At 43.5% G+C, this 24,301-nt stretch overlaps 1 protein-coding gene across 1 annotated transcript in view; it reads right to left on the bottom strand.

Moving 5' to 3' along the window:
- Nucleotides 1–20,550, bottom strand: part of GUCY2C (guanylate cyclase 2C) — a 68,123-nt gene extending 47,573 nt beyond the window's left edge. The window contains exons 1-7 of the mRNA XM_019961517.2: nucleotides 17,695–20,550; nucleotides 13,478–13,590; nucleotides 11,764–11,828; nucleotides 8,457–8,669; nucleotides 6,873–6,994; nucleotides 3,938–4,034; nucleotides 769–886 (exon numbers count right to left, since the gene is read on the bottom strand). Of these exons, the coding sequence (XP_019817076.2) occupies nucleotides 769–886; nucleotides 3,938–4,034; nucleotides 6,873–6,994; nucleotides 8,457–8,669; nucleotides 11,764–11,828; nucleotides 13,478–13,590; nucleotides 17,695–17,911 (945 nt within the window). The 5' untranslated portion in view covers nucleotides 17,912–20,550. The remainder of the gene's footprint in view (nucleotides 1–768; nucleotides 887–3,937; nucleotides 4,035–6,872; nucleotides 6,995–8,456; nucleotides 8,670–11,763; nucleotides 11,829–13,477; nucleotides 13,591–17,694) is intronic.
- Between the last annotated feature and the right edge of the window lie 3,751 nt (nucleotides 20,551–24,301).

The following is a 24,301-nucleotide window of genomic DNA, read 5'->3' as shown; positions in this document are numbered from 1 at the left end:
ATCGGATGCTGGAATAAAAGAAATAAACCAGGCCTCTCCTGTACAAATTCGGATGATAATCAACCTAATGACAATAAAGGACTGTCTTAACCCGGGAATGTGTATCTTTAGAGGTAGAGCTCTGATACCAGGGCCAGGGACGTGGGGAACTTCATCCATTCTACATTGTCTAATGTGTACCTCCCCTAAGTTAGCAGGGCTGCTTCTGATCATCCCACAACGTCGCTTCTGTTTGGATGTTATAGCAGCCTGCAGTGTGGTGCTGGACTACAGCCTAGCACAGTGACATATAGAAAGAGTTTGATTTTTTGCAAATTTATTGATTTATTTTGGGCTGTGCTGGGTGGGTCTTCATTGCTGTGTGTAGGCTTTCTCTAGTTCTGACACGCAGGAGCGACTCTATAGTGGCTGTGTGTGGGCTTTCCACTGCGGTGGCTTCTGAGCACGGGCTCTAGAATTGCTGGCTCAGTAGCTGTGGTGCACCTGCCTAGCTTCCCCCATGGCATGTGGAGTCATCCTGGGGCAGGGACTGAACCCGTGTCTCCTGCACGGGTGGCCAGAGTCTTAACCACTGGACCACCAGGGAAGTCCTGGAGTTTTAATAGCAAGAATCCTGCTATTACACATAATTGGCTCAGTTAACATTTGCTGAGTAAACTGGAACCAGTGGAGGAACAATTTGCTCATTTTAGAATCTGGGTCCTAAATGGAAGAATGGTATCTTACCCCTGCCAGAAGAATAAGAGTATATATGTCTATGAAATTTACCAGTGATAGATTTTTGGAGGAGGAACTATTTGAGACGGAGTTTTCCGGAGGCAGGGTCAAAACAAGAACATTTTTCATGTAGTCAGGGGCTGTGACATTGTCCATGAAGTAGTGGTCACTGGAATAAAAAGCACAAGTTTCTCATGAAAATCAGATTGCTGCAAAAAATGGAAATGGAACTCCTACCAATTCGTACATCAGCTTTGAGATAGTTTAAAACATTTTTTTTTCCCCTGCAAAACTTTCTACTTTCCCCAGATAAGTTTATTTTTTTATACACCTGCTGCCTTGAATAGCAGAACTTAGATGCTGTGGTTAACAAACATAAATGGAAATGGAAGATCATAATACAGATACTTGTTTTTTTAATAAAGTTTATATGAATTTTAATATTTTTAAAATAAATATTTTGATAGGTTATTCTGAAATTAAAATAAACATGAAGGATCTAGAATATACTAACAAACAGAGGTTCATTTGTTTCTTTAGCAATTCACTGCAGATAATTCTTTAAAAAGAAAGAAGATTTTGGGGGAGCCCTGGATATGTAAGCTTGTTTTTCAAGGTTTAATGACTCTTGGCTGATACCTGCACTTTCTCTGACACTGTATGCTTCTTAACATTAGCTAACTGGTCCTTGTATTCTCAATTCCTGGGCTTCCCAGTTGGCACTAGTAGTAAAGAAGCCACCTGCCAATGCAGGAGACATAACGTGCTCTTGCAATGTGGGAGACCTGGGTTTGATCCCTGGGTTGTGAAGATCCACTGGAGAAGGGAAAGGCTACCCACTCCAGTATTCTGGCCTGGAGAATTTCATGGACTGTATAGTCCATGGGGTTGCAAAGAGTTGGACACAACTGAGCGACTTTCACTTTCACGTTTGTTATTTGGGTTAGGAAGATCCCCTGGAGATCTGGCAACCCACTCTAGTATTCTTGCCTGGAGAATTTCATGAACAGAGGAGCCTGGCAGGCTACAGTCTATGGGGTCATAAAGAGCTGGACACGACTGAAGCAATGCAACAGTACACATCCTCAATTCCTAGACACATCTGGCACATTGAGGACCCTCGATGCTGTATCTATTTATTTTTAAGAAATTTATTTATTCGGCTGTGTTGGGTCTTAGTTGAAGCATGAGGGATCCTCATTGCATCACATGGATCTCTTGCTGTGAAGCACTGGTTTAGCTGGTCTGAGGCATGTGGGATCTTAGTTCCCAGATCAGAGATCGAACTCGTCTCCCCTGTATTGCAAGGTGGATTCTTAACCACTGGACCACCAGGGAAGTACCTGCTAATCATTTTAATGTTTTAATCTGCAAATAATATAACACACTTGAACTGCTGTTAGCCAGGATGACCATCATTTAATATTCAAACGTAGGTGAATATATCTATGTGCTGAGGACTGTGATGAAGAGTTTGTTTATATTACCACACCTCATCCTAAAGGACCCTTATAGATATTTTTATTCTCACTTGATAAATGAGAAGACTTAATCTCAAAATGCTAAGTAATACCCAAGAGGCAAACGAACTGAAAGTGTCAGAATTATAATTTGAAATCACAAGTTATGTCTAGTTTCAAATGAATCTCATATGATCTTCCCGAAACACAGCCAGGTGTCCTTAGGGAATAGTGATAAAAGGAGGCCAACACTTTGGCAGTAGATAAGGAGTTTCTAAAAATAAAGTTACACCAAACTGGTTCCACTGAGGCCTCCTTCCAGGAGGCAAAGCAGTCATTGAAAGAGGCTATCAATGTGGTTGCAGGAATAAAGTGTTGATAATTCTGCCCTCTTTCTTGTCTTCTGCAGCTAAAAGGCTCAGCTGACTATATTATCTTCAGAAACTAGATATGCCTGCAGTTCCCATGCTTCATCTTTCTCAACACTGAGACAAGTACATTCAAGGTGTCTGAAATGACTAATCAGATATGATACACTGCGGTAATAGCTTCTGCTCTGAATACAGACAGCAAATGATCAATGATCCAGACAGGTAAGTGAAGTCATATGATTCAGCCGATGGAGCAAGAGACACAAGATATACCAGCAACACCTTTTTAAAGCTTAATCTGACTCAGATATTACCTTGGCACTTTTTTTTTTAATGGGTTCTCCATAAAACTGTAACTACATTAGAAGATGAGTGGTAAAAAAGCAGGGATGTGATAAAAGATGCTTTCTGTTCTCCAGAATTTTCTCCCCTTAGTGCCAGTGAAGTGCAGGGGAAAATTACCACCCAGTGACTACACTGCAGAGGGCAAAGAATAATCGCGTCAGTCAAATTCACTTAATGGGAACTTCCCTCTTACCAAAGGTGGCTGAAGGAAAATAATCTAGGACCAAAGGCCACTAGCAATCAAAGGCACAGATACAGCCCATGTTCCCAGACATATGACTGGGATATTAGCTGATTTATTGCTGCCTGGGAAAAAGACCTTATGATCAGGCTGGAGACCAGGATCTTTGTTGAATGGGCATGTGAGTTTAATGTTTTGTTTTGTTTTGTTTTTAAATAAAACTTTTGTATTTATTTACTTATTTTTTAGTTTTTAAAATTTTATATTGGAGTACAGTTGATTAACAACGTTGCGTTAGCCTCAGGTGTACAGCAGTGATTCAGTTATACATACACATGTATCTGTGCTCAGTCGTGTTAGACTCTTTTGTGATCCCAAGACTGCAGCCCACCAGGCTCCTCTGGCCATGGAATTTTTTCAGACAAGAATACTGGAGTGGGCTGCCATTTCCTCCTCCAGGGGATCTTCCCGACCCAGGAATCGAAACAGTCTCTTGTGTCTCCTGCCTTGGCGGGTGGATTCCTTACCACTGCGCCACCTGGGAAGCCCATACGTGTATCTATTCTTCTTCAAATTCCTTTCCCATGTAGGTTGTCACATAATATTGAGCAGAGTTTCCTGTGCCACATGGTAGAAACCTTTCATATGGTCCTTAGACATGATAGCGATATCAAAGGTATACATCTCTGCTAAGGCTATACTGAATTAAATAAGAATGATAAAGAAGAAATTAAACATTGGTTAAAATATTATCTTTATACTGAATCCCATTTAAGGCTATGAAAAACACGAGAAAAGAGAATATCTTTTGGAAATCCTTATTTTCTTTCTGAAAGGAGAGGTCTTCCAAATATTATACCTACTTGAATAAATCCACTAGAATAATGACGATGTCTTCAGCCACTGCCCGGTTACCCCTGAGGTTTTGGATGGTTTCCGGTCTACCACACATAACAATCACTGCAGGAGACAGAGCAAGACAGAGAGAAAAATATACAATAATCTGTTCCCAAGCAAGAAGGGAACCATGTGATTGAATCTGAACCCAGTAAGTCTATGCTACATTCATGTTTTAAGATTAACACCAATTCCTCAAATTTATTTCCCCCCACATTTTTTTTTTTTAACGGAGTCAGAGTAGAGCTGCATGGGATCTTAAAAAGGATCATCTAGTCCAGGCTTCCTTGGTGGTCCAGTGGTGAAGAATCTGTCTGCCAACTCAGGGGACACAGGTTTGATCCCTGCTCTGGGAAGATCCCACATGCTGCAAGGCAACTAAGCCAAAGGGCTACAACCCCTGAGCCAACGCCCCAGAGGCTGCGAGCCACAACTACTGAAGACTAAGTGTCTACAGCCCGCGCTCTGCAACGAAAGGAATCACCGCAATGAGAAGCCTGTGCCCTGCAACTAGGGAGTAGCTCCTGCTTGCCCCAACTAGAGAAAGCCCATGTACAGCAGTAAAGACCCAAGACAGCCAAAAAATAAACAAATATTAATACATGTATCTTTAAAAAAGAATCATCTAGTCCATTTCCTTAATTTTACTGATTTAAGGAAACTATAGCCAAGACGCCAATGATATAAAAAAAAAACTGGTAGATGACAGAAACAGCTCTGAAAATCAAGTATTTGCGTCTGTTTAGTGCTTACTCCACTACATAAGGCTGGAGTAGTTACAAAAACTATTTTCATTAATAAATGAAATGCACTACCCACATGTAGGGCTTCCCTGGTGGCTAAGAGGTTAAAGCGTCTGCCTGCAATGCGGGAGACCTGGGTTCGATTCCTGGGTCGGGAAGATCCCCTGGAAAAGGAAATGGCAACCCACTCCAGTATTCTTGCCTGGAGAATCCCATGGACGGAGGAGCTTGGTGGGCTACAGTCCATGGCGTCGCAGAGTCGGACACGACTGAGCACTTCACTTTCACTTTCACCCACATATAAGGTTGTTGGAAAATATATGTTAGTGTGAGCATTAATAAAATCTTCCTAAGCACCTTTCCTTGGGTTTTGCTTGCAGCTTCTTAACTCAGAACTCAGTGACAGAGTTCCAATATGACTCTCTAAGCTCTCCAACGCATTGTAACCAGATTTCCGAAATGCATGGCTTGATGCTAAGATGAGTGAGTTGGGAGACACTTCATTAGATCTTTTCCTACATTGTGTTGTCCAGTTGAATTGAAAACATTTTATGGACATGAATCATTTTATATTTCTTTTTTCCCATGTCTTGTTCAATGTTTTGCAAATGGTAGGTTCTTAATATGGCAAATGCTTGATAATGACAGCAAATGATATTTTGAGGGATACCAGGAAATCCTGCCAAGCAAGAACCTTTCCTGGTAGAAAATTTGACAGTTGATTCCTGATATATCCTTATTTGTAAAAAGAATCCTTAACACATAAGTATTCTGATATATTCTTATTTGTAAAAAGATTTCTGTGGAGGGTGAAATAAATCACTGAATTACTTGGTGAGAATGATTTTATACCATTCACTTTTCATACTTGGTCTATAAATGAGAGATCACTGAGCAAGTGAAATAAAGAGAGAATAAATCCAAGTGAAACAGTCTTGGCCTATCTTATAATTTTGCCTAAGGCTAGATATCAATAAATACGTCCTCTTGGTCACCGGGGAAACAGGATTCAGAATATTTGAGGATTCGTCACAGATTCAACAGTATATTAGATTGTGGCGAACTTTTTTTTTTTAATTTTATTTTTTAACTTTACAATATTGTATTGGTTTTGCCATATATCAACATGAATCTGCCACAGGTATACACGAAGCAGTTTATTGGGACTTCCCTGGTGGTCCAGGGGCTAAGACTCCACGCTCCCAACGCAGGGGCCCTGGGTTTGATCCCTGGTCAGGGAACTAGATCTCAAATGCCACAACTAAGATCTGCTGCTGCTGCTGCTAAGTCGCTTGAATCATGTCCGACTCTGTGTGACCCCATAGACGGCAGCCCATCAGGCTCCCTTGACCCTGGGATTCTCCAAGCAAGAACACTGGAGTGGGTTGCCATTTCCTTCTCCAATGCATGAAAGTGAGAAGTGAAAGTGAAGTCGCTCAGTCGTGTTTGACTCTTAGCGACCCCATGGACTGCAGCCTACCAGACTCCTCCATCCGTGGGCGTTTCCAGGCAAGAGTACTGGAGTGGGTTGCCATTGCCTTCTCCAACTAAGACCAGGCACAGCCAAATAAATAAATGTATTTTTAAAAAGCAGTTCACTGATAGTGTGGATTGTGATATCATTTTGGTTCATAAAAGCTGGCTTTTAGCCTTATCATTACCTTCAAGAAGCTGATATATTTTAAAAATTTATTTATTTATTTATGGCTGCACTGGGTCTTCCACATGGGCTTTCTCTGGTTGTGGTGCAAGGGCTTCTCATTCTGGCAGCTTCTTTTGTTGCATAGCCCAGGCTCTAAGAAGCGTGGGCTTCAGTAGCTGTGGTGCTTGGGCTTAGCTACCCCACGGCATGTGGAATCTTCCTGGACCAGGGATCGAACCTGTGTCTCCTGTTTTAGCAGGCAGACCCCCAACTCCTGGACCACAAAGGCAGTCCCATGTTAATATACTACTTTTGCTAATTTCTCCAAGGATAAGGTTTGAATCTGCAAAAGGAACCATATAATGGAGTTGCAAGCAGCTACAGACCTTCCCAAACACACAAAATATACAGTATGATGACAGCTCTGGGGGTAGATTTGTCCAAATCACTCATAGGGAGGCGATGGTTGTGAGGAAGTAGCCGGCAAAAAAACGATCTTGCTTCATGTCCTCTTACCATTGCTTTTCCTGTTCTGATCCATTAAGATGTCCTGAAACTCGGTATCTCCTCTCAACATCTCCTTGAAGCCTAGTTTCTGAGAAAAATAGGAAACTCCAGCCTCCAGAGCATTGAGGTACCTAGAACAGAAACAAAGAGAAACTCTAAGCAATCAGCTTAGTTTCTTCATGGCTTTCCATGTCGTTTGCTCACTGCTTACAGATGTCTCCAGGGGACTTGTTCATCTAAAATCCATTGCCTCTGTTAACACAATGGACAATACACATCACGATCCCAAGGGTTAGGATGAATGTCTAATTTAGGAGGAGTATAGGGACAGTTTCAGGGGATCTTCGTGTATTCATACAAACAGGAGGTATTTCCCAGATCCCTTCTAAAGGCTTCTTGCTATTTGCTGAAGGAAGGCTACTCTGTTCTCATCCCATTATCACACAGAAATTGAAACTTTTGAATCTATAGTACAAAAATTCAGAGCTGATAGGAGTCATTTTTCCTCCTGTGTGAAACTGACTTCTGTTCAGCCTGAAGTTTCTAAGATGATGCCTTAGTATTGATTCTTACAGTTCCCTAGATGTGTGTTCTCAGGGGTACCCTATTTTAGTCCTCCGCATGCTTTGGTGGAGAGAGACTTCAGGTTCCTTCAAGTCCTTCTTTCTGCCACCTTTGCTGGAGATGTGTGAGCTCTGTAGTTTCATTTTAGCAATGGTGCCTGATACTCTGTTCTCTCCAACAGTCTGATTCCTCTGAAAAGCTGTGAGAGAAATGATTTCTAACCTGTTGTGTAGGACAGGCAGAATGCATATTCTCTATCATGTCTGATTTCCATGCTCCTTAAACAGAGATCATGGTACTTGTCCTCTTTTCTACAGAGAGTTTACTGTGGGGAATTGATAAAACTAACATGAAAGTACTTTCAAAACTGCAAAGAGTGTCACACATGCAATGTATGTCGATTATATTAACGACATCATGTTTCTTTCGGCCCCTTTGCCTTTACTTCATCAAAGCTGTATTTATTGCTACTTCACTTATGCCATTTGGAAAGAATTATGAAAATATTTAGTCAATGTATTTACCATTACATAGACACACTTTATGTCAATCACACTGAGGCAAGGAAAACAGATCATTGTTAACTAACAGACTCTATAAGAAAAGGCAACTTTTCAAAAATATGTTCAAAAAACATCTATTCAGAGTTCTCAAGACATATAATACACTCTATACAATTCCTTTTTATTATAATGAAACATTAGCTGTTGCTGTTGATTTATTTCTAAGTGAAATTTCAATTTGACCTGAAGTTAAGGGGTACCTACTTCAGAGAACTGTGTTTAATAGATCTAGTTCAAACAGGAGTAACAAACAGCCTTATCTAAATATATTTATAGCTTAGGAATGAAATCAGTTAAACATAAACTATGTACCAGTTGCATGTAAGAAAGTGGGTTGGTTTCCATTCCCAACGCTGTTACTTCATGGAACGAGCATCTGATAATAACTAGGGGTCTGCTGAGAGTTTATGGTTTCTCTCCATGGTTTATGGCTAAATGTCAGAAGGATATTAATGGTCTTGCTTACCAGAAACAGTCCTCAGTCTCTGTACTATTCTTGAAAACATACGCAGTGTTCCAGGAAAAAGGTTTGAATTGAAATTTGACTTTCCAAAACTCAACCAAAAAGTACATCAGCTTCCGAGCTGGAGACATCATCCTGGTTAAGGTTTCTTTGTAGTCACATGACAATCCAAAACTCCCAGCTGAAATCATGGGATAGTTTAAATCTGTGTCAAGGCTGTGCCAAGAGGTGAGAAATAAACCAATATCAGGATTAACTTAAGTAGCACAAGTAAGATCCTTCTTTAAGCTGTTTCAGCATGTGGGTGGAAATGACAAAAATGAAATAGGGTCATTCAAGCAGGTATTCGACTTACAATAGGTCCCTCTCACACAAGTGAATTTAAAGAATATTTACTGAACATATGCTACATTCTAAGCATACTCTGGAAGTTGTCTTATATATGTGGCTTGGTTTCCAGGTGGTGCTAGTGGTCACCTCCCAATGCAGGAGACATGAGAGACGTAGGTTCCATCCCTGGTCCCTGGAGGAGGGCATGGCAACTCGCTCCAGAATTCTTGCCTGGAGAATCCCATGGATAGAGGAGACTGGTGGGCTACACTCCATAGGCTTGCAAAGAGTCAGATACGACTGAAGCGACTTAGCCTGCACACACGCACTGCCTTCTCTGGGCTTCCCTGGTGGCTCAGATGGTAAAGAATCTATCTGCAATGAGGGAGACTAGGTTCGATCCCTGGGTCAGAAGATCTCCTGGAGGGTGTGGTAACCCACTTCAGAATTCTTGCCTGGAGAATCCTATGGACAGAGGAGGCTGGTGGGCTACAGTTCATAGAAATGCAGAGTCAGACATGACTGAAGTGACAGCATGCACAGGCACTCACACATGTGGCTTGGTTACTTTGATTTATTCTAAGATGAGTTTCATCAGGTTGCCCTAACATCTAGGCTAGGACATATGGACTTTGGGGCATAGGACTAAGAAAAACAGAAAATGGGCCACCACAGCTACTATAAATGTTGTGAAGCCAAAAAGATGTCCCTGAAATTCCCTTCCATGCACTGCTTTATTTTCAGCTCTTATATCCACTTCAGTATTCCTGCCTGGAAAAATCCCATGCACAAAGGAGCCTGGTGGGCCACAGTCCTCAGGGCCCCAAAGAGTTGGACACAACTTAGCAACTGAGCATGCAGGTGCTTCGGACCACCTTTGAGACAGGCTTCACCGGAGGACTTTATGGTTTTCCTTCTCCTGTTCGGCACATGGATCTACTCGTGGTTCCTTAAACATCAAGTCAGTTCAGTTCAGTCACTCCGTCGTGTCCAATTCCTTGGAACCCCATGGACTGCAGCACACCAGGCCTCCCTGTCCATCACCAACTCCCGGAGTTTACCCAGACTCATCTCCATTGAGTTGGTGACGCCCTTCAACCATCTCATCCCCTGTCGTCCCCTTCTCCTCCTGCCCTCAATCTTTCCCAGCATCAGGGTCTTTTCAAATGAGTCAGCTCTTTGCAGCAGGTGGCCAAAGATTTGGAGTTTCAGGTTCAACATCAGTCCTTCCAGTGAACATTCAGGACTGATCTCCTTTAGGATGGACTGGTTGGATTTCCTTGGAGTCCAAGGGACTCTCAAGAGTCTTCTTCAACACCACAGTTCAAAAGCATCAATTCTTCAGTGCTCAACTTTCTTTATAGTCCAACTCTCACATTCATACATGACTACTGGAAAAACCATAGCCTTAGGAGGAGAAGAGGACGACAGAGGATGAGATGCTGGATGGCATCACTGACTCGATGGATGTGAGTCTGAGTGAACTCCGGGAGTTGGTGATGGACAGGGAGGCCTGGCGTGCTGCGATTCATGGGGTCGCAAAGAGTCGGACACGACTGAGCAACTGAACTGAACTGAACTGAACTGACTAGGTGGACCTTTATTGGCAAAGTAATGTCTCTGCTTTCTAATATAGTGTCTAGCTTGGTCATAGCTTTTCTTCCAAGGAGCAAGCGTCTTTTAATTTCATGGCTGCAGTCATGCCTTAAACATATCAAGCTTTATTTTCTATCAGGGTCTTTACAAATGCCAGAAATGCTGTGCCCCTAACTCTTTGCCTGGTTGATTCTTACTGATCCATCAGGTCCTAGATTAAATCTCTTTATCCATCAGGAGAACTTTCTTTGATACCTGACACCAGGTAATCATTTGAGAGAGAATCTGTTTAATCTCTGTCTCCTCCACTAGACTGCAAGCACCATGAAGGTGAGGATCACACCTGGCTCATTCACCTCAGTATCTCTGGGCTGCCAAGTTTGTATGAAGATGTTTAATATGTATTTGAGAAAGGAAAACAACATCCCCTTCCATCTTTGGTGGTCTATTAAAGGTTTTCTCTGTGTAGACAAAGAGTGATCTTGATTCAGGGGGAGATGGAACAGAAAGAAAGGCATGTGGGAGGGATTTTTATTGGGGAAGGGTGATTTGGCAGAACGAAGTATTTTGTGGTGGTGAGAATTACACTGCATGAGACGAACAAGAGGGATGGGGGCGATTTTCCAGAAGCCAGAGAAGTACTTTCCCTCTAAAACATACTGGAAGATTTTTTCTTCTAAGTTGGGCACTGTGTAAAGTACTTTAGTATGTTATTCATGTAATCCTCAAATAGCACTATGAAATAAGAATCCTACCACTGTTCCTGTTCTTACAGACCTAAGGATGGAACAGCGCCCTGCCAAGGCCCTAGGGTGCTTTCCTTTGTGTTTGTGTCTGGGAATATTTCATTTATTCAATTTTCAAATTATCCAAGTTCATTATCTTCCCTGTATCTTGCCAGGAGTCTAACTTCATCTCTCATGCTAAGTCAGTTCAGTCATGCCTCTTTGCCACCCCATGGACTCTAGGCTCCTCTGCTCATGGGCTTCTCCAGGCAAGAACACTGGAGTGGGTTGCCATGCCCCTCTCCAGGAGATCTTCCCGACCCAGGGATCAAAACCAGGTCTCCTGCACTGCAGGCAGATTCTTTACAGACTGAGCCACCAGGGAAGCTACAACCTCATCTCTACGGTTTTGCTTCTCATACTCAGATGTTAGTAACTGAACTGGAACAGCTACTGTCATTCGCCCCACATTGAACAAAGGCAGTTACCTGGATGAGGGCATGACAGTTATTAGAGAGGCTGCAGAATACAAGGGCCCCAAACTGCTGACTGTATTATCTGAACTAGACTGCTGTTTGATAAATCACTTAAATATTGATGATTTCGTCCTGACTTCAAGTCACAGGGGCGTGAAAACAACAACAAACCAAGCTACTTACTACATTTGGAAGGTGGAATAGGTACACGAGGGCCCCATGAGGACACAGCCCATCTGTTTTTTACTCTGTAGGAGAAAACAAACAAACAAACAACTAATCCCTAAAAATAAAACATGAATCAGTGTACAGGAAAGAAGCGGGCAAGGGGGAGGCATCGAGAAGGCTGGAAAGTGGGCCTTTCTCTCTCATTCTAACATTTCTGGGATGTCTGAGCTGGGAGAGGCTGTGGAAGGAGGCAAGAGAATCCTGCTGAAGGTGTGCTGCCCGAACATGAACCTGGACTCTCTTATCAAGGGGAGGATGTCCAGTGGCTGAAGAGGCACCGGCAGACTGTAACATCAGCAGTGTCTGTAGGCCACATGGTGAACAGACTAGATTTGGAGGGGCTGTGGAGAGAGAGGGCAAGTTCCGGTTTTAGGGGAAGCGACAAGCAGGGCTGCAGAGAACAAACTGCAGTGTAACTGCTTTGAAGTCTACAGATATATTCCACCCTTTCTCAAGGGGCACCCGACTAGGAATATTCCATCGACGGTGTTGGAGAACCAGGTTACATCTTCCTCTGGAGAGGTAGAAAGAGGAGACACACCTTCGCAGAACTGCAAAGTGGAGTGTATTCAACTCCTCTTGCTCACTCCACATCCTCCACGATTTAAAATGGCGACTGTAATGAGCCACGCCTCCTGACATGAGTGTGGCCAATCAGGTTGATTCTATGTTATTGATTAGAGCTTCAGAACCATGCTCTGTGCCCACACTCTGCTTTATGAAGGGCTTTTTCTTAGGTTTCTGTCGTAGAGGGGCATCTCACAGCCTACTTGCCTCCAGAGAGCTTGGAACACTCTTCAGCCCCGAAAGCTCTGGTTGGGGTTAGGGCTGGGGTTGGGAGGAGCAAATAGGCAAGGATCTCTCTCTTCCTATTTCTAGATTTTGACATTACAATTACTACTTTAAAGTTAGGTTGCAGATTCTGCTCTTAAACAATCCATCTGTGACCATGTATACGGTGATGACTTGCAATAGGTTTCTGGTGTAGGGTTTTGGGGGCCTCCCCAGTCGCTCAGCAGTAAAGAATTCGCCTGCAAGGCAGGAGCCACATGTTCAATCCCTGGGTTGGGAAGATCCCCTAGAGGAGGGCATGGCAACCCAGTCCAGTATTCTTGCCTGGAGAACTCCATGGACAGAGGGGCCTGGCAGGCTACAGCCCATGGGGCCCCAGAGAGTTGGCCATGACTGAGCACACATGTTGGAACATATTTTTGTAATAGGGCACCTCTGGTATTTCTTGAGGGGACACAAAGGCATATCAGTTAATACCAACACTGAAATTTTTTTTAGACTTTTGAAAACAAAATAATCCCCCTCCATACCACTGACTGTGTACAGACAACATAGCTAAGGTGCTCCCTACCTTTCTGGGTTCCTGGAGGGCCCTCTCACTTGGAAAATAGATGGGGAGAGAGTCAGAGCACCCCATCTCCAAATCACTCAGCTGGGTAGCTGGAGGCAACGAGGGAGATGCTGGTGGACAGATGGGATGCTGGCGGACAGGGGAGATGCCGGTGGACAGGGGAGATGCTGTTGGACAGCGGAGAAGCTGGCAGACAGGTGGGATGCTGACAGACAGCTGGGGTGCTGGCGGACAGGTCGGGGAGCCCAGCCACCATCCCCCCAAGGCAGGAGGGTGAAAGCTGACCCCGCAGAGGCAGGCACTCACTGAAATAGTCCTGAGGAGGTCGAGGCCTTCACAGGTACTGCTCCGGCAGTCACTGGACTTATAAATCACACCTTCTGAATAGATGAAGGTAGCATTCACGGTCACATTGAAGCCTGTTATCCAGAATGAGGGAAAAGAGAAGACTAGTGTTATTTCTCAGTAAGTTTATACTGGCTGTGAGATTTATCTTTTGCCAACTGATCTGGTAGTGGGGGGGAGGTGGAATTGTATATCCAGTTTTAAGCCTAGAAATATTTGAGTTCTGAGTTCTTATGTCACTCCCTGTCACTTCTTTATTATTATTACTTTAATGACTTTAGCATATTGTTTTTATTTTTATTTTGGGGCCACGCTGTGTAGCATGTGGGATCTTAGTACCCTGACCAAGGACCGAACTTACATCCCCTGCAGTGGAAGTGTGGAGTCTTTAACCATGGGACCATCAGGGAGGCCTCCAATAAACACTTTTTAGACAATGGGATGGGGACTTCAAATTAAAGCTTAACTTATAAGCAGTTCCTCAGGTGTCGTTTCAACCCTATCCTGCTTGCCATCTGCACACCATACCATGAGATCTCAGTGCTGGGAGGGTGAGGGGGATGTTATAGAATACAGGGTGATCTCAGATGCTTTCTCTCCTATAGAGAGCTTTGAGGATGGGATGGGACCAAAGTGAATCTGGATATGGGCTCTGGAGTCTAGGAAAGGGACCCCCTCAGCAGATGAGAGTATGTGGAGGGTATGGACCAGGGCGGGGGTATGGACCAGGTGGAGGATATGGACCAGGTGGGGGACATGGACACGTGGAAGGTATGGACCAGGTGAGGGGTATGGACCAGGTTGAGGCCATGGCACATACAACCTTGGGAAGTTGATTTCCTAAGACTGAAGGAATCTTATTTTCAAGTTTTTGATCAAGTCCTGTATATTCTTCCAAACCCACAAAGCTTTCCTAAGTACTTGGGGAAAATATTGCTCTCTTCCACTTGGACATCACCAACATTTGAAATCTTTCTATTGTTCAAGTTAGTCCTTAAGTATATTGTCTTAAATTTTTCCCGAGCATCAGTGCTTAATAAGCTTAGACCATGAATCCATCTTCCCTTCACAAGCTGCATTTCTTGGGTTTACTATGCATGACTATTCATCTGACAAAATGCATCATCAGATGCAGAAATCTGGGCCTCAGTTTACTCTTTCACTTCCCCCTCCTTCAGATCCTCCTCTTACTGAGTCCATGCAAAGGCCTCTCACCATTATTGACTCTATTTTACAAATGAGATGACTGAACTTAGAATCAACAACTTACTCAGTGTCATTCAACTAGTAAATGATGGAGCAGAAGTGCAAATTCGGGTAATATGAGTTCAGAGATCAATATCTGAACAACACACTCTGCTGTTTACTTTATGTGCAGGGTAACTTGTTCTGCTAACAGCAGCAAGGACGCAGCAGCAACAACATCAACGTCCTTGACAAGAACAACAGTAAGAGCGGCCACAATAAACACAACGGCCATTCAGTGAGTGCACAGTACGGATCAGTCAGTGAATTAAGTGCTTTATGCGAATCTCTTCATTTAATTCACACCATACTCACCGGAGGAAACTATTTACTATGATTTTATAGGTGAAGGAATTGAAGCTCAGAAAATTTAAGGATAACTTGCTCAAGGTCACAGGTTGGATAAAAGGCTGGAACGTGAACCGGCCTCTGTCTGACTCCAAACCTCTACTTCTAACCACAATGTTCCACCACTTTATTTTAATGAGCAAGTTAGTTCATGGTGGGTAAAGCTCTTACAGTGGTGACATGCTACACTCTGTGGAATCAGACAGATACAGATTTGACTCCTACTTCAAACAGACAACTTGTATGACTTCAGCAAAATTATTAAGCCTCTGCTGTGAAACAGTGTCAGCAATGCTGATTGCACAGAGCTGTGGTGAGTAAAAAGATGATATATCTTACCTAGCACCTATGTGTGTGTGCTAAGTTGCTTCAGTCGTGTCTGACTCTTTGAGACCCCATGGACTGTAGCCCGCCAGGCTCCTCTGTCCATGGAATTCTCCAGGCAAGAATACTGGACTGCGTTGCCGTGCCTTCCTCCAGGGGATCCTCCTGACCCAGGGATCGAACCTGCATCTCTTACATCTCCTGCTTTGGCATACAGGTTCTTTACCACTAGAGCCACTTGGGAAGGCCCACCAAGCACCTGACAGGTACTTAAAAAACAAGAACACCGAGCTCAGGTAGATCAAGAGAAATAGGTCACAAAGAGAGAAAGCTCTGGAAAACGGACACCAATTTGGGTCCTCGGATTTCAAATCAAATGTTCTTTCTACTACACCACACTGCCCATAGAAGGGGGTTTTATTAAATGACCTCCTAGTTACATTATGGCTCTAGATAAGATCCATCCATTTATATATGAATCTGGACTCAGACAGTGTTGAAGCAAAGTATATTGTACAGAAGACAGTTATCACACATGCATGATATATGACAACTACTGCTGCTATTGACACAGAATTTTAAATAAAGAAAATTGAGACATTCTCTCCTTAGAGGATGTATCCTCATCCATAAATAACCATTAAGTTCTATGAAACAGTCACTGACTCAGTAATTACACTTACGGCAATCTCGTCTCAAAGCACGGGAGGACGGTGAAACAACGTATGTGAAAATGTTTATTGTTGTGAGTGCTAAGTCGCTTCAGTTGTGTCCAACTGTGTGTGACCTTATGGACTGCAGCCCACCAGGCTCCTTGGTCTGTGGGATTCTCCAACTGGAGTGGGTTGCCATGCCCTCCTCCAGGGGATCTTCCCAAACCAGGGAGGGAACCCACGTCTCTTACCTCTCCTGCATTGGCAGGCGGGTTGTTTACCACTGAGCCACCTGGGAAGTTATTGCAGTAGCTTTAAAATAATCATAAGAAACCAAAAAACAATGGAAGATCCCACTGTAGGGAATTACCAGATGATCTGGAAAGGTATCTAAGAGATACAGGACATCCATTCATATGATATACGAAGATTAAGCAACTCCAGGAAAGCCACTTGTAGAATAATGTGAAATGAAGGTCAGAAAAGTGTTTCTGTGCTGTAGTGACTCCAACGATGTTCTTAACAACAAAAACTTGGAAGCACATGAAAAGAATCTGGAAATGTCCAGGTGACTGGAAATTATCAGGGGTGATGACTTTCTCTTTATCATACATGTTTTACCTAATGTTATAATTTATTTTAAGAATTAAGAGATACACACAACTAGTATAGATAGGATGGATTAATAACATGGTCCTGCTGTATAGCACAAGGAACTATATTCAGTATCCTCTGACAAACCACAATGGAAAAGAATACGAGAAAGAATATATATATATGAACAACTGAATCATTCTGCTGTACACCAGAAATTAATACAACACTGTAAATCAACTATACTTCAATAAAACATAAAAAATAATTTTCCCATCCCCCTAAAACAGCAGTAAAATAAAGGACTGTTACACTGAATTTGGGGCTTCCCTGGTGGCTCAGATAATAAAGAATATGCCTACAATGCAGGAGACCCAGCTTCAGTCCCTGAGTGGGGAAGATCCCCTGGAGAAGGGCATGGAAACCCACTTAAGTATTCTTGCCTGGAGAATCCCCATGGACAGAGGAGCCTGGAAGGCTATAGTCCATGGGGTCACACCAGTCAGACAAACTGAAGGGATTTAGCATGCATACACTCACTTTGCAAATTTATTACATCGACTGCATCTTATAAGAATCACCACCAGAAATGCAGAGAGAGAATAGATGGATTAAAAATCTTCATCAAAGACTGATCATCTGTAGGAATTTTACTTGATTCATCTTCTTGATAGACAACCCTGTGAAATCTCAAGTCCAGACCAAATTCTGTCTCTGAGATGATGCAGAAGGAAACACAAGGCCCTGACACTCAGTAGTAAATCCAGTTTTATTTGGAGGCATTTCACTGCTGCAAACACCTGGGTTGGACCCATTATTAGAGCAGAGTGTATCATGAGTGAACTCACTGAGGTAGGGCTCAAATCCTTCTTTCTGAAGATCTACTGCCTTGAAAGAGAGAAGGGCCCTTAGAGGACGTTGGGTGATCAAGCAAAGAACGTGAGGTCTTCACTTAGCAGCCCTCTGGCTGCAGAGGAGGTAACAGGGAGGAGAATTCTGTTACCGTATTCTTACCAGCTTCAAGCAGACGCTGGCTCACGATTTTCACTCCCTCCTTCACCACCTCTTCCAAGCTGTCCAGGGACTCTGGGAAGGCCGAGTTGTTCATCATCAGGACGCTGATCTCGTAGCTGCCATCCTGGCAGTTTCGACTCACGTGGGAGGTCCAGAACGGCAGCCCTGGCCGGAGGATCAGTGACCACAAAGCCAAGGCCAACAGTGGCGTCTTCATGACCTCCCTCACCTCAGCACCATGCTCCTTGGGCTCGCTGGCTTCACTCGGGACTCTCAAGGAGGCAGGAGCTCCAGCCCGACAGCCTGTCGCTGGGTCCCTCAGACTATTCTTCCCCACGATTCTCTCTGGTCACCCCACCGGTCACGTGGACCGTAGGAGACAGCCTGCCTGCCGGTAATTAGCAGCTACATTATAGTGGGAGATAAACCAAAGTTCACTCTGTGTGTTTGCTCACAGAAAGGTCAGAGTTATAAACGGGGAGATTACCTGTGCCTCACCCAATTAAAAAACATCAATCGGTGACACATCACTGAGAAAAGGGGAAAAGAGGAAGAGGGCGGTATTGTACACACCAAAAACGCTTTGGAAATGGAAAATAAAGGTCAAAGTGTTTAAGGCAAGCACAAATATGATGGGTTATTAGCTTTTAGGTTACAGCTGCGCACTGAAACCAAACTAGGACGATCTGTGTTTCAATCACCTAAGTCAGCAACTATTATTGAGACCTGACTCTCTGTGAGGCATTTTGGCAGGGCACTGGGTGTACAGCCATGAATGATATGGACACATTAATGTCTTCATGGAACTTGCATTCTGGTGGGGAAGACAAACACTAAATAAATCATTATGAATAACTAAACTCGATAATCAAAAACAGTGCAGAGTGCCATGGGAGCACATGACCAGGTGTTGTTGATGTTGTTCAGTCCCTAAGTCCTGTCTGACTTTTTCCATCCCCATGCCAGGCTTCCCTGTCCTTCATTATATCCTGGAGTATGCTCAAACTCATGTCCATTGAGTTGGTGATGCCATCCAACCATCTCATCTTCTGTCACACCCTTCTCCTTCTGACCTCAATCTTTCCCAGCATCAGAGTCTTTTCCAATGAGTCAGCTCTTCGAATCAGGTGGCCAAAGTACTGGAGCTTCAGCATCAGTCCTTCCAATCAATATTCGTGGTTGATTTCCTTTAGGATTGCCTGATTGATCTCCTTGCTGTCCAAAGGACTCTCAAGAATCTTCTCCAGCACTACAGTTTGAAAGCATCAATTCCTTGGTGCTCAGCCTTCTTTATGGTTCAACTCTCACAAGTAGTACAAGACTACTGGAAAAACCATAGCTTTGACTACACGGACCTTTGTTGGCAAAGTGATATCTCTGCTTTTTAATACACTGTCTAGGCTTGTCATAGCTTTCCTTCCAAGGAGCATCTTTTAATTTCATGGCCGCATGACAGATTAACCTAACCTATTCTGGAGAGTCAAGGATGCTTCCCTGAGGAGGTGTCCTTTGAGCTGAGCCTTGAAGGGTGAACAGGAGTTAGTTGTTCAGGAAGAGATGGAGAGAATGTGGGCAGGGGCAGAACTTGTGCAAAGACCCAGAAGCAAGATGTGGCATGGATGTTTGAGGAACTGAAAGAGATACAGTATGACTGGAGTGAAGAAAGCTAGTCCCGTGCAATAAAGAATGCCAGAGGAGTAGGCAAGGGTAAGCCAGGGAGTTTTCTGTAAACCATTAAGACTTTGGAACTTTAATCAACAAGGGAATGGATAAAAAAGAGGTGGTACATATACACAATGGAATGCTACTCAGCCATAAAAAGAAATGAAATTGTATCATTTGTAGAAACATGGATGAACCCAGAGTCCATCATACAGAGTGAAGTTAAGTCAGAAAGAGAAAAACAAATATCATATATTAATGCATACATGTGGAATCTAGAAAAATGGTATGTACTCAGTTGTTTCAGCCATGTCCAACTCTTTGTAACCCTATGGACTGTAGCCTGCCAGGCTCCTCTGTCATGGGATTCTCCAGGCAAGAACACTGGAGTGGGTTGCCATTTCCTCCTCCAGGGGATCTTCCTGACCCAGAGCACAAACTCTAATCTCTTGCATTTCCTGCATTGGCAGGCAGGTTCTTTACCAATACCTCCACCTGGGAAGCTTGAGAAAAACAATACAGATGAACTTATTTGCAAAGCAGAAACAGACACCCAGACGTAGAAAACAAACATATGGATACCAAGAAGGGAAGACAGGTAGCAAAGCCAGTCTCAGACAGTGGGTTGTGGTGAAGGAAAATACAGTGTTTTATTACAGGTGCCATGCAAGAACAACAAGCAGCTAATGCTCAAAGACCAAAACTGCCCGATGGTCTTCAGGGAAAGGATGTTAAAGACAGTGTTGGGGTGAGGGTTGCAGGGTGTGTGATTAGCTCATGGACACTTTTCTGACGGGTAGAAGGTGAGGTGACATGGTGGCATTTCAGGAATCTCAATCATGCATTTTCCAGCTCCAACCAGGCTAGGATCTATATGGTTTGGGTCAGCAGTTTCCACCTAAGTCGGGGGGTGGTCTGGTTTCTCTAAAAAATAACTTAAGGACGTGTGTCAGACACTGTTACATGTTTTTCTAGAGAAGAACTAGGACTTTATGATCCCATGCTTCAGTTTTACTTATTGCTCAAGTTGTTATCACCTTCCTCTCTTGACTGACTCTTCTTAGCTCCCGCTTTTGCCCCTTCTTCAATGATTAGTTGCTTGAGTCTGTTTTCTAAACAGGCCAGGGAAACTAAGGTTTTTTTTCCTAAAGGTAGGAAAGGGGAACACAGAAGGGTCTGCAATGAGGAAGGCGCTGCAAGGCTCTGCTCAGAGTCATATATTCAAGTATATTTCTAGACTTGTGTCTGAAAGATGAGATTGTTTATGTATGATTGTTTAATAATTCTGAAGGAGGTGAGTCATCGGCTGAGAATGAAAGGCGAGCTGGGCTAGTCCCAGGCTTGAGAAGGGAGGGACTTGAAAAGTTACCATGATGAGTGACAGAAGGGACTGATAAGAGGTGTGTCCTAAGGTTGTTTGGCGGCGGTGAGTAGGGAGACGAGGAGCTGAGTGACCAAATCTATGGTGGTCCTACTCAGCCTAGATTTATGATTTTCTCCAGCCATGCTGAGCTGCTCTAGAACAGGTATAGCAAAGTGAATGGCGGGGCTTACTTGGGTCTGGAGTTTTTCCAGGTACGTGCAATGAAAGAACTGCTGCTGCTGCTGCTAAGTCGCTTCAGTCGTCCAACTCTGCGTGACCCCATAGACCGAAGTCCACCAGGCTCCCCCGTCCCTGGGATTCTCCAGGCAAGAACACTGGAGTGGGTTGCCATTTCCTTCTCCAATGCATGAAAGTGAAAAGTGAAAGTGAAGTCGCTCAGTCGTGTCCAACTCTTAGCGACCCCATGGACTGCAGCGCACCAGGCTCCTCCATCCATGGGATTTTCCAGGCAAGAGTACTGGAGTGGGGTGCCATTGCCTTCTCTGGCATGCCATGAGGCAAAGCCAAAAAAAAAAAAAAAACAGAGAGAGAGGAGGGGCTTGAAGGGTACAGTAGTGAGGAGTGAGGCAGAAGAACAGGTGAAAAGGGGACAACTGAAACAAACATCTGGAAGGGTACAGTCTGCCATTAAAGGGCAGACTTTCTGCATTAAAGGGTGGGTTTTCTGCATTACTGATTGGAGCAGTTCAAGGTGGCTGAGAGCAGGGGAGGGAAACTGTCTCTAAACAGAGGATCTCAAGGAACTCAGAGTCCAGTCTGTTAGACAGTCACCTCCTGGGTATGAAAATCAGCCAGATTGATGGCAGGCCCTTACTGGAGAGGAATCCTCGAGGGAGAACAACCAGGACTTCAGTAACTGACAGTGGTTGACAAAAAGGGAGAGTGTGTGTTGTGGCTGATGATACGGGCCTCAGGGGAACAGAGGTAGGTTTTATTTTTAATTTTAAATTATGAAGTATATCATATATGTAAAGGCATATCTGCAATAAACATACACCAATTAAAAGAACAATAAAATGAACACTCACTTATATACATTATAGCCTATAAAACATTACTAGAGTCTTTGTACCGCTCTGCACCCCATTCCTAACACATTACCCTCCTTCTCTCAATCTAGCCTGGACATGTACAGAAGAGTTTATGAAGCGATAAAGGGTATTGGGGCACTTATTGATGATGGTGTAGCAATATGGGGATGACAAAATGCTAGGGAAGGTAGGACACCAGGGCTTCCCTGGTGGTCCAGTGGTTAAGAGTCCGCCTTGCAATGCAAGGGACACTGGTTCTATTCCTGGTCCTGGAAGATCCCGCATCTGAGCCCACGTGCCATAAGTACTGAAGCCGAGTGCTTAGAGTCCATGCACTGTAACAAGAGAGGCCACCGCAGTGAGAAGCCCCCGCTTGCTGCAACTAGAGGAAGCCTGCATGCAGCAACCAAGACCCAGTGCAGCCAAAAATAACCAAATACATAAAAGTTAAGATGCCACACCAGGTGTCCACGTTTGAGGGGATGACTGATGTGGAATAAGGTGGGTTCAATCCTAGTGTCTCCTGGAGGGAGGACGGCAGATGCTCAGACTTCAGAGGAGTCAGCTTTGATTCAGAAGGAAGGCACTGGGGTTGTTTTATAAGGTGGGTGGAGCAGGTGGTAATGAGTGACTGACAGTGGTCAGGAGTAGGCACCCCTGGAGACTTTAAGTGGACCTCAGGAAGAATGGAACAGGAGGCTGCAGAGAGGGCCATCACAAGGCTGATTAACCTTTGCTACAGATAACAATTTTATGTGTTGCACATTGGGTGGCCAAGCATGGACTCAAACCTGGTTGTCTAACTGTTAATATGTTGCTATTCCCATTTCCTGGGGTAGGAGAAAAAGTAGACTGATTTTTTCTATTTCATCCGCAAATTGCAAATATGAAAAAAAAGCCATGTCGAGGGATGGAGGAAGTAGTAACTGTCAGGTGCTTTTAATTCAGATGTGAAGACAAAAGGCAGATGCAGTTCTGGGAATCCTCTGATTAGAGCATGAAACCAGGAAAACATTTTCAAAAGGGAAGGAACAAGATAACATTCCTTCCTGGATCCTTTAAGGTAAAAACTGTATGTCTTCTCTACATTGCAAAACTACTAGCATGTAGATCATGATTAAAGGGAGGGAGGTTCTGCTGGGAAAGTTTCAAGGGTCAAAAGCAAATATTGAACACCGAGTTGGCAGATTTATGAGATGCACTTTACAGTAGAACACAAAAGCCCTAAAGATATGAGAAAAAAAAAGGGGGGGAAACTATTTCACGTGGGAAGGAGCAGCTGAGCAGGTCACCGGCATGTGCCACTCTTTGATTTCTGACAACACTTTGGGGCTCTTTTGTATGTTTCCCATTAAGAGCCCCTGCTCACTCTTGGAACCCTTAGCATCTCTACATTCAGTAGCAGTCCTAGGCTTCCTCTGTCCCTTATTTTAGTGGAGATGCAAAAGTGAGTTGTTCAAAAGGGATTTTACGAGCTAATGTAACTGATGGAACCAAAACATGAAAGCTTTTTTAAAAATAAGCACAAAAGTAAACATTCTGATTTGAACTTGTTGAGGAAAACTGGCTACAGTAAAGTACTTCTCTTTTTTCCAGTGTTATTGAGAAATACTTCACATACATCACTATATAAGTTTAAGGCATACAGCATGATGGTTTGCTTTATGTATGTTGTGAAATGATTATAGTAGGTTTAACTAATACCCATCTTGTCATATACAGACAATGAAAAGAGTAAAATAATGAAAACATTCTCCTCGTGACGAGAACCCTTAGAATTTACTCTCTTAACAGCCTTCCTGTACATCATACAGCAGTGGTAGCTGTGGTCATCAAGTTGTACATGAGAGCATTTCTGAACCTATGATTTAACAGACTCACCAGATTAGCTGAAATACACCCCGAATGCCTGCAGCGACTGGACATGTGTACTTCTGCTTCCTCCAATCAAGTCATTTGTTTACCAAGGGTCCGTTGTGTTTGTGCCCAAATTTGCCAAAGTGATAAAGACTCCACCTGCTAATGCAGGAGACATGGGTTTGATCCCTGGGTCAGGAAAATCTCCTGGAGTAGGAAATGGCAACCCACTCCAGTATTCTTGCCTGGGAAATCCCATGGACAGAGGAGCCTGGCAGGTTACAGTCCATGGGGTTGCAAAACAGTGGGATGTGACCTATCGACAACAACAACAAACCTGATAAAATAATTTAAAAACTGTTGAAAATTTTAAACAAAGACAAAGTACTAAGAAGACAGCTGTGGAAAGACTGCTATAAAACACTGTTATTTATAAAATAACAAAGAAACCTAACAAACACTTTGTCCTTGGAGAGCTTGTCAATTACCTTAAAACATGTAATACCAAAAGTAGTATTAAGATGCATTTTGCTTAAGAAATCTGATATCGCGGGGAGGGAAAAATTGGGAATTTGAGATTAACAGATACATACTATTATATATGAAATAAAACAACGAGGACCCACTGTATAGTACAGGGAACTACATTCAATATCTTACAATAACATAATGG

Source organism: Bos indicus, chromosome 5, assembly GCF_029378745.1.
Source record: "Bos indicus isolate NIAB-ARS_2022 breed Sahiwal x Tharparkar chromosome 5, NIAB-ARS_B.indTharparkar_mat_pri_1.0, whole genome shotgun sequence".
Classification (NCBI taxonomy): Eukaryota; Metazoa; Chordata; class Mammalia; order Artiodactyla; family Bovidae; genus Bos; species Bos indicus.
This window is presented reverse-complemented; position numbering and strand designations above follow the sequence as displayed.